Raw genomic sequence first — 10,124 nt, 5'->3', positions numbered from 1 at the left:
TGACAATGGGAGTTTCAAATCTCATATTGACCAATTCTATATTTTCAAGTCCGTGGAGATGAGCAGAAAATTAGAATCGCAAAGTCCAACCAAAACCTAAATATCCCAAAAACTCCTGAGTTTTATGAGAAAAATTTGGTATTAATTTATTATTAAAGTATTAATTTATTATTTCCCCTGATATCAGTAGATAGCATGCAGTGATTAACAGCTTAACAATAGTCTTGGACACTTCAATACTTACTTTATCCAGGTCATAAGTTCCACTGTGTCTGGGTCATAGAATTCCTGTAGTTCCATTAATTCTGTCATTAATCTTGGAAAAAACTAAAATGAAAAAAAAAAATCCCCAAAAGGTGTATGTCAGTAATTAGAAAGTTTAAAACTGTTCCACAGTATTTCAAAAGACTAACAGACTAACTTAAGGCAAATGATATTACAAAATTGTTCACATGGAAAAAATGTCATGATGGATCTCTTTGCTTTCCTTCAACAGCCTGCTTATTTTTCTCAATCCAAATCATCTATTTTAAGGTTAATTCACTGTTTTGACTAAATGAATAATTTTATCATTACCAAACAATGATAAATTGATCATCAGTTGTATCTTTCAGGCACACACATACTAAATAAATAAATACATACATACATACATTTTCAGGTCCAATAATTTGCAGAATTTATATCATTTTACAGATGATAAAGTTTTAGTTACTAAAACTTTAGTTACTAAAACTTTACCAATACCAAAATATTAACTCCTATTTACTCAGCAATTTCCTTTGCCAATTATAGATTGACTTAACACTAGCATTAGACTACAGAAAATTGCATCAGGTGGCATTCTAGAAATGTTTTACCTCTTCTACAATGTTCCCAATGACAAAAGAATTAAGCATTACTAAGCATATTACATTTTATTTTGTTAGGATAGTGCCTCAACATGTTTTCTACCCACACATATAAATTTATCACTACCTTTGTAGATAATATAAATTTTGTTAATATAAAAGTCTAACTTTTTTTTTACCTCTTTCCATAAGCTGAGACCTATTATAGTGGGCACAGCCATGCTCAGAATAAGAGCCTAAAATATTAAAGCAAAAAGGATTACAGATAAATACATGTCAGAATACACACTGACTCTATGACCAATCATATATCTCTATAGTTATACAAATTTCAAAGAAACTGAAGTGAACATAGAACCTAGTTCACAGAATGAGATGGGTGAAAACTAAAGAGTTCCAAAGATATTAAGTTGGAAGTAAAGTGAGACATAAACATTACTATAAAAATTTAAGGCAGAACATTAAAAAGGTAATGCTCATAATATTTCAACTAGCAAGTCAATATTTGAAAAATTTGCCAGAAATTTATGTTATACAGATCTTACAAAGGATAGCACATTACCACATGAAAAGCTAACAACAAAAAAGACAATGAATTAACACAAGAAAAATAGCTAATATATATCAGTACACTAGTCTTTTAAAATAAGAATGCAGCCGGGCGCGGTGGCTCAAGCCTGTAATCCCAGCACTTTGGGAGGCCGAGGCGGGTGGATCACAAGGTCAAGAGATCGAGACCATCCTGGTCAACATGGTGAAACCCCGTCTCTACTAAAAATACAAAACATTAGCTGGGCATGGTGGTGCGTGCCTGTAATCCCGGCTATTCAGGAGGCTGAGGCAGGAGAATTGCCTGAACCCAGGAGGCGGAGGTTGCGGTGAGCCGAGATCGCGCCATTGCACTCCAGCCTGGGTAACAAGAGCGAAACTCCGTCTCAAAAAATAAAATAAAATAAAATAAGAATGCATAAATTCTCCTTGAAATCAGATTGGCAAAACACAACATGACTATATTAAAGATAATGTATCATCTTCCTGCCATAATAAAACCTGTTCTTCCTATTGTCCCATGTCTTTTAGTGACCCTATGATCCACAGTCATACCAACCAGAAACCTAGGAAACATCCAAGGTATCTCCCTCTTCCTCATTTGCCCATACTTAATCAATCAGTGAGACTTACTGATATTCTAACTACTTTTATTCATTCCAATCTGGCACAGTATTAATCGAATGGGCTTTGCAGTCAGAAAAACCTGGGTGTGGCTAGGTGTGGTTGTTCACACCTATAATCCCAGGATTTAAGGGACCAAGGTGGGAGGATTGCTTGACTCCAGAGACCAGATTGGGCAATATAGTAAGACCCTGTCTCTAAAAAAAAAAAAATTATTAAAACAAAATTAAATTAGACATGGTGGCGTGTGCCTGAAGTCCCAACTACTTGGGAGGATGTGGCAGGAGGATTGCTTAAGGCCAGTTGTTTAAGTCTGCAGTGAACCATGACTGTGCCACTGCACTCCAGCCTGGGAGAAACAGTGAGACTCTGTCTCAAAAAAAAGAGAAAAGAAAATTCTGGGCATGAATCCTGGTTTCCATACTTATAAGCTCGATAATCTCAAGCAAGTTATTTAACCAATTAAAGCCTTGGTTTCTTTTTATAAAACAGAGAAAATCTAGGATTGAATAGCATGTGAAATGCTTCAAACAGTACCTGACATAGTGAGCATTCAATAAATTGAAGCTTCAATTACTTCTATACACTCTGGCCTCCTCTGTGACTGAAGTCTGTTTCCGGTAGGACTATCCTTCACAGAATTGTAAGAGTGGGCAAACAAAAAGTGAAAGTCTGACTTTCTCACTTTCCATGAGGCATACACGTCCCAATGCCTCCCCCTTGCCGACAGCATGAGAGGCAGCTCTGCAGCACGACCCTCAGGGCCTCCATGGCCTCACCTTCCTTCACTTCTCCAGTCTCATTTCTTGACCATCCCTACCTACCTCACACTTTATGCGCCAAGAAAACGAAATATATTGTGCTTTTTTCCCCCAGTCCCTTTGATTACATCATATTCTTTGCCTACCTCTGTGGCTATTCCTGCTACCATGAATACCCTTTCTTTCACCTTTATTTGCCTAATAACAAAATATGTTTTCAATCTCAGATTGGAAAGCCTTATTTGAATCCCCCCAACAACAAGAACAAAAAGAATTAAGTAGCCCTTCTCTATGTTCTAATAGTACCCTCTGAAAACTTCTTTTTGTTTTTTAGGAGACAGGACAGGAACAAAAGGAAGAGCAGGCAAGCTGGAGAAAGTGGAAGGGGAGGGAGCAGCAGAGAGAGGGCCAAATTCTTATGATCTGTTTTTATGCCCAGAGATTATAATCCACTTGATGAAATTAACTATGCTATTATTATCTTTGTATTCCAAACACCTAGCAGGCAGAATGTTCCATTCACATAGAAAATATACCATAGTTCTAAATCAAACCAAGAAAGATATTATAAAAATTAATTCTTGACAGTCTCCCACATTACTGATTCACTTATATTTTTACCTTCGTTAAGTTGTATGCATTGAAATGCATTACTTTGATAATCATAATTTTTTTTTTTTTTTGAGACAGAGCCTTGCTCTGTTGCCCAGGCTGGATTGTAGTGGTATGATTTCAGCTCACTGCAACCTCCGACTCTTGGGTTCAAGTGATTCTTGATTCTCAGCCTCTTGCGTAGCTGGGACTATAAGCATGCACCACTACACCCAGCTATTTTTTTTTTTTTTATATATTTTAAGTAGAGACAGGGTTTTACCATGTTGGCCAGGCTGGTCTCAAACTCCTGGCCTCAAGTGATCCACCCACTCCTGCCTCCCAAAGTGCTGGGATTACAGGCGTGAGCCACTGCGCCCCACCTAGAAATTATTTTTTATTTTTATTTTTATTTTTTTTTGAGACGGAGTTTCGCTCTTGTTACCCAGGCTGGAGTGCAATGGCGCGATCTCGGCTCACCGCAGCCTCCGCCTCCCGGGTTCAGGCAATTCTCCTGCCCCAGCCTCCTGAGTCGCTGGGATTACAGGCACGTGCCACCATGCCCAGCTAATGTTTTGTATTTTTAGTAGAGACGGGGTTTCACCATGTTGACCAGGATGGTCTCGATCTCTTGACCTTGTGATCCACCCGCCTCGGCCTCCCACAGTGCTGGGATTACAGGCTTGAGCCACCGCGCCCGGCCTGAAATTATTTTTAAAAATGTTTTACACGGGATCAATTTTTCCTCCTGTAAGTCATAATGTAATTTATTCATGTTATTTTAATAGTTTTCAATGTAGTTTTCATTTATTAGCATTTGATTTTATATAATTAGAAGAGAAACAAATACTTAACACAAAATAATAACTCACCAACAATATTGGGTGTACAGTTCTTAATCGAAGCCACTTGAAAAGTGTCATCCAAAGTTCAGGAGAACATACACCAAATGCTGCTAACATGCACACATAAGGAATCCAGATGTACTTCAAGCTAGAAAACACAAAAGGAGTCATCCTGTGAATATCATTATGATCAAAATGAGACATCCTGTGAATATCATTATGATCTAATTTTTCTTCTGTGAGCTCTTTCCTACTACCCACAAAAATACCAAAATGTTAAGCAACAGTAAAAAAGTTTAGCCTCTGATTTTCAGCAACAGATTGTTATCCAGTTTTTTTAAAAATCAAGGAGACTTGGGTACAAATGAGGATAAAATAAAAGCGTTAATACCGATGAGGATGCAGCAAAATTGTATTCTTGGAAAGAGTATAAGCTATTAGAGCATTTCAGAAGGCAATTTGGTGGACTGGGAGTGCCTGTAATCCTAACACTTTGGGAGGCTGAGGCAGGTAGATCACTTGCAGCCAGGCGTTTGGGACCAGCTGGGCAATACAGTGAAACCAAAACTACAAAAATTAGCCAGGCATAGTGACACATGCCTGTGACCCCAGCTACTTGGGAGGCTGAGGCAGGAGGATCACCTAAGCCTGGGAGGCAGAAGTTGCAGTGAGCCGAGATCGCACCACTGTACTCCAGGGCTTGGGCGACAGAGCAAGACTCTCTCTTAAAAAAAACCCAAAAACCTCTAAGATAGGCAATGCCATTTCGAGTAATGTAGCCTACAAATATATTAGCATAGGAGTATAAAGGTGTATACACAATTTTTTTTTTTTTTTTCTGAAGCAGAGTCTTGCTGTCACCCAGGCTAGAATACAGCAGCGTGATCTTGGCTCACTGCAACCTCAACTCCCAGGGTCAAGCGATTCTCCTGCCTCAGCCTCCCAAGTAGCTAGGATTACAGGCACATGCCATCATGCCAGCTAATATCTGTATTTTTAGTAGAGATGGGGTTTCACCATGTTGGCCAGGTTGGTTGCAAACTCCTGACCTCAAGTGATCCACCCGCCGCAGCCTCCCAAAGTGCAGGGATTACAGGCATGGGCCACCATGCCTGGCCACACACAAGGGTTTTAACTACAGCACTTTGTTTTAATAGCAAGAAAANAAAAAAAAAAAACAAAAACGTGTTCTTCAATAGGTATTGATTACATAATTATTGAAAAACAAAAAAGCAAAATGCAAAACTTCATCTACAGTGTTACCCTAATTTTTGCTTTTTATTTTTTTAAATGTATATATATGGCACAAGGAAAAATAACACCTTAGGCTGGGTGCAGTGGCTCACGCCTGTAATCTCAGCACTTTGGGAGGCTAAGACGGGCAGATCACTTGAGGTCAGGAGTTTGAGACCAGCCTGGCCAATAAGGTGAAACCCTGTCTACACTAAAAATACAAAAATTTGGCTGGTGTGGTGGCTCTCGCCTGTAAACCCAGCACTTTGGGAGGCCGAGGTGGGTGGATCACCTGAGGTCAGGAGTTTGAGACCAGCCTGGCCAACATGGCAAAACCCCATCTCTATTAAAAATACAAAAAAATTAGCTGGTTGTGGTGGTGCATGCCAGTAATCCCAGTCACTCGGGAGAGGCTGAGCCAGGGGAATCTCTTGAACCCAGGAAGTGGAGGTTGCAGTGAGCTGAGAACATGACACTGCGCTTCAGCCTGGGCAACAGAGTGAGACTCCATCTCAAACAAACAATAAAACAAAACACAAAATATGGAAAGATGCTGCTAACAGTAGTGATCTCTGAGGAGTAGAAAGGTAGAATGGAGCAATTTTTATTTTTTACTTCTATTTTCTCTATTATTAGGAATTGTTATACTCTGCATATAGTATTTTTAAGACTTTTTAAAAATAGAAATTTAAAAATTGAGCTTTTAAATTAAAAAGATTAGAAATCCAGGTGTACAGAAAAAATTAACTTGTATTATTAGAAGAAAATACATCACTTTATGTTGTAGATTATAAAGAAAACAAAAGGAGCCCATCTCCGTAGGAGATGCTAACTGCTAAAAACGGAAAAGAAAGAGTTTAGAAAAATTAATAGATATCAGTGCTTAGTACAGATTATCAAGTAAAAATAACATTTCAAGGGACAACTTTTGTAATGAATACTAAGGAGAACAACCAGGCTCTTTCATGATATATTCCCTGGTGTCAAACTTAGAAGAGACTGGAAGAATCTGGGGCCAGAGTATAAATGTAAACCACTGTGGTTTTATAAAACAGCAAAGGATCCAGGTTTGCCTGGGTGGGAGCCCTGGGCCATGTGGTATCAGTTCAACCTCTGAAGGGCTGAAGACTAAGGTCAGCCACACAGGTGGTCAATCATGTATATATGCCTGAGCCCCAATACAAACCCTAAACACAAAGCATGGGTGAACTTCCCTGATAGACAGTACTCCATGTGTACTGTCACACATCGTTCCTGAGAGAAAATCTGGAATTTGCACGATTCCACTGGGAGAGAAAAATGGTAGTTCTGTGCTTTGGTATCTCCTGGACCTTGTCCTATGGGCCTCTTTCCTCTGCTAATTTTAATATGTATCCTTTCACTGTAACAAACTGTAACTTGACTATAATAACTTTTCTTCCCCCCACCCCAAAATAAGACTTTTTATTTGCCACTATTCTAAGTCTGAACTTTTAAGAGATTCTTGGACTGGTGGTTCATACCCACAACTCATTCAACTTTAGCACCTGTCTCGTCCCCAGTGGCTTTTCCAGAACTACTGCCTTCACCATGAAGTTCCATGAGTTTTCCCAATTCAAACTTGGGCTTCTTCAGCATTTTTACTTTTCTAACGAAGACATCACGGAAAGGATAAATAGGTTGGCAAGCCTTTTCTATGTCTTTTCCAATGCTGTCTGGAATCAGTTTATTGACCACTTCTTTCAAGTCATTTGTCTGCACCTCTCGGGTCATGATTTCCACCATCTTCTTCCAGATTTGGCGGACCTGTTGGTGCTGAGCATAAGAGGTCTTCCCTATCTGATTGTTGCGTTTTTTAGTAAAACCAACACAGTTCTAGACGAAGTAAGTAACCATTGGTAGTCTTGACATCAACATGAGCTTCAATCATTGTCTGCCATTTTTTGACCATGGAACACAGTTTGTCACGGGTAAGATCCATACCATGGAAGTTAGGCAGTTTTTGCCCTGAACATCTTCAGTAATCAGCTTGAATTTCCTAAATGCAACTTCATCATTCTGCAAATCAGAAAGACTAACTTCAAACACTTGACCCTTGAGGCCATCAGATGCAATTTTGGTTCCTTGGGTCCTTGGTGACTAGCGTCTTTCCAGTATTTCTTATATTGAATATAGTGGGTGCTTTCACATCATACCAATCTTTCTTAGAAACTGGATCAACCACTTTGTTCTTTGCTCCCTTTTTGCCGCCTTTTGTAAGGCGCTTGTTCTTCCCAACTGCCATGGTGCTACTTAGAGAGCCAAAAGGCGACTATAATAACTTTTCTAAATTCTGTGAGTCCTTGTTAGTTATTGAGCCTGAAGGTGGTTTGGGGACTCCTAAATTTGCAGTTGGTGACAGAAGGATGGTCTCAGGAATTTCTGAAAACTGCATTTACCCACCTAGGCTGTGTGCTTCTGAGGAAGGGGGATCCTATCATATATATTTTTATATCTCCCACTATTACTAAAAGAGTATGAAGAAACTAGGCTGGGTGTGGTGGCTCATGCCTGTAATCCCAGCACTTTGGGAGGCTGAGGCAGGTGGATCACGAGGTCAGGAGTTCGAGACCAGCCTGGCCAATACGGTAAAATCTCATTTCTACTAAAAAATACAAAAATTAGCTGGGCATGGTAGCATGTGCCTGTAGTCCCAGCTACTTGGGAGGCTGAAGCAGGAGAATCGTTGGGACCTGGGAGGCGGAGGTTGCAGTGACACGAGATCACACTAATGTACTCCAGCCTGGTGACAGCGTGAGCCTGCATCTCAAAAAGAAAAAAATCAAAAAAGTGTATGAAAAAACTAAAACCTTCTGCTGAGTGGATGCATTTTAATAAAGTTTATTAACAAGAGGGCATGATTTTCTATAGAAGCAGGAACAAAGGAAGTTTAAAAACTAAAGACTTAAAAATAGTGCAAGATATGTTTCAAGGATTAAAACTCCCTAAACAATTATTACACAACTTATCATTTGCCATTGAAAGACAATAAAAGAAATGAAGTAAATAAAAGGATAAAAGGGAAAACTCCAAAGTCCTCAACAAAGCCTACCACATGCTCGCTGTGCTTCAGCCACACTGAGCTCCTCTGCCTTCCACCAACAATGCACCATGATCCTTCCTGCCCAGGCCTGGGCATAAGCTGTTCCCTCTACCTGCAGTCCTCTTGCCTCTTTTTTCACCTCGTCCACTCCTACTTACCCTTCAGGTCTCAGGTACTTTTTCCTTAGAGAACCTTTCTGACCTCTTTAAGTCAAATTCTGTTTTCTATGTTCTCACAGCACCATGTACCTCTCCTTCACTTACCAAAGTTGTAATTTTATTTTTGTATGATTAACATCTGTCACCTCCATTAGGCCATAAGTTAAATAAGGTTAGAGACTGTGTGTTCTACTATTGCTTACCAAGGTACCTTCAGCACCTAGCGTAATACCTAGAACTTGGAATACATTCAATGGTTTTTTTTAATATATTTTTTTATTTTTTTAAGACAGGGTTTCACCATGTTGGTCAGGCTGGTCTTGAACTCCCGACCTCAGGTGATCTGCCCGCCTTGGCCTCCAAAGTGCTTGGATTACAGGTGTGAGCCACCGCGCCCGGCCAATAGTTTTTTTAACAAATGAATGAAGAAGTAAATGTCAGTTCATTGTACTATAAACACCTTGTAAACTCCAGATAAATTAAGAAAGTTTATAAGTATATAGGTTTTTGAGTTTTTATAAAGTTTTATAAATATATTCTTGGATTTATCTACTTATTACTATTAAAAAGGACAATCTTCGTTTTCTTTTGGCCTCTTTTTTTTTTTGAGACAGGGTCTTGCTCTGTTGCTCAGGCTAGAGTACAGTGGCACAATTTCAACTCATTGCCACCTTGACCTCCCAGGTTCAAGAGATGCTGCCACCTCAGCCTCCCCAGTACCTGGGACCACAGGCGCATGGCACCACACCCAGCTAATTTTTGTATTTTTAGAAGAGATGAAATCTCACCATGTTGGTCACGCTGGTCTCAAACTCCTGACCTCAGGCGATCTGCCTGCCTTAGCCTCCCAAAGTGCTGGGATTACAGGCATAAGCTACCTCGCCTCGCCGACAATCTTTGTAAAAACAAAGGGATCAAATAAAGTACACTTACCCTTCTATAACCATTGCAAGAGAACCCAATAAAATAGTGTGAATTACATGATAAATTATTTCTGGTCTTTCTCCAATTCGTCCATCTTCAAGAGTAACAGTTTCTTTCAGGGACTTACCACTACAAAAAGAAAATCTATTTTTTAATACTTTGAAAATATATTTTTGAAAAACCACAGATACATTGTTTATCATCTTTGAAGGATATACCTAAAATTTTATATTTCATCATAACAAAAAATATAGGTGATCCTTAAAATTTGAAAGTATGTTCTGGTAGTTAAATACCTATCATATATCTCTTAAATTGCTGCAAATGGCTTTTAGAACCTGAAGGCAACAAACTCTATAAAGACTAAACATGAATTTTCAGAATAATAATAAAGGGCTAGGCACAGTGACTCGTACCTGTAATCCCAGCACTTTGGGAGGACAAGGTGGGTGGATAGCTTGAGGTCAGGAGTCAAAGACCAGCCTGGCCAACATGATGAAATCCCATCTGTACTAAAAATACTGTAC

The 10,124-nt window shown here is 39.3% G+C and overlaps 1 protein-coding gene across 2 annotated transcripts in view; it reads right to left on the bottom strand.

Annotated features, from left to right (window-relative positions):
• Window positions 1–10,124, bottom strand: part of DPY19L4 (dpy-19 like 4) — a 71,768-nt gene that overhangs the window by 12,300 nt on the left and 49,344 nt on the right. For both annotated transcript variants that reach the window (XM_017538120.2, XM_037741876.1), the window contains 4 exons: window positions 9,607–9,726; window positions 4,249–4,369; window positions 1,031–1,087; window positions 245–327 (listed from right to left, as the gene is read on the bottom strand). In XM_017538120.2, the coding sequence (XP_017393609.1) occupies window positions 245–327; window positions 1,031–1,087; window positions 4,249–4,369; window positions 9,607–9,726 (381 nt within the window). The remainder of the gene's footprint in view (window positions 1–244; window positions 328–1,030; window positions 1,088–4,248; window positions 4,370–9,606; window positions 9,727–10,124) is intronic.

Source organism: Cebus imitator, unplaced genomic scaffold (genome assembly GCF_001604975.1).
Source record: "Cebus imitator isolate Cc_AM_T3 unplaced genomic scaffold, Cebus_imitator-1.0 Scaffold109, whole genome shotgun sequence".
Lineage (NCBI taxonomy): Eukaryota > Metazoa > Chordata > Mammalia > Primates > Cebidae > Cebus > Cebus imitator.
The sequence above is the reverse complement of the archived record's forward strand: the minus strand, read 5'-3'. Positions and strand labels throughout refer to the sequence as shown.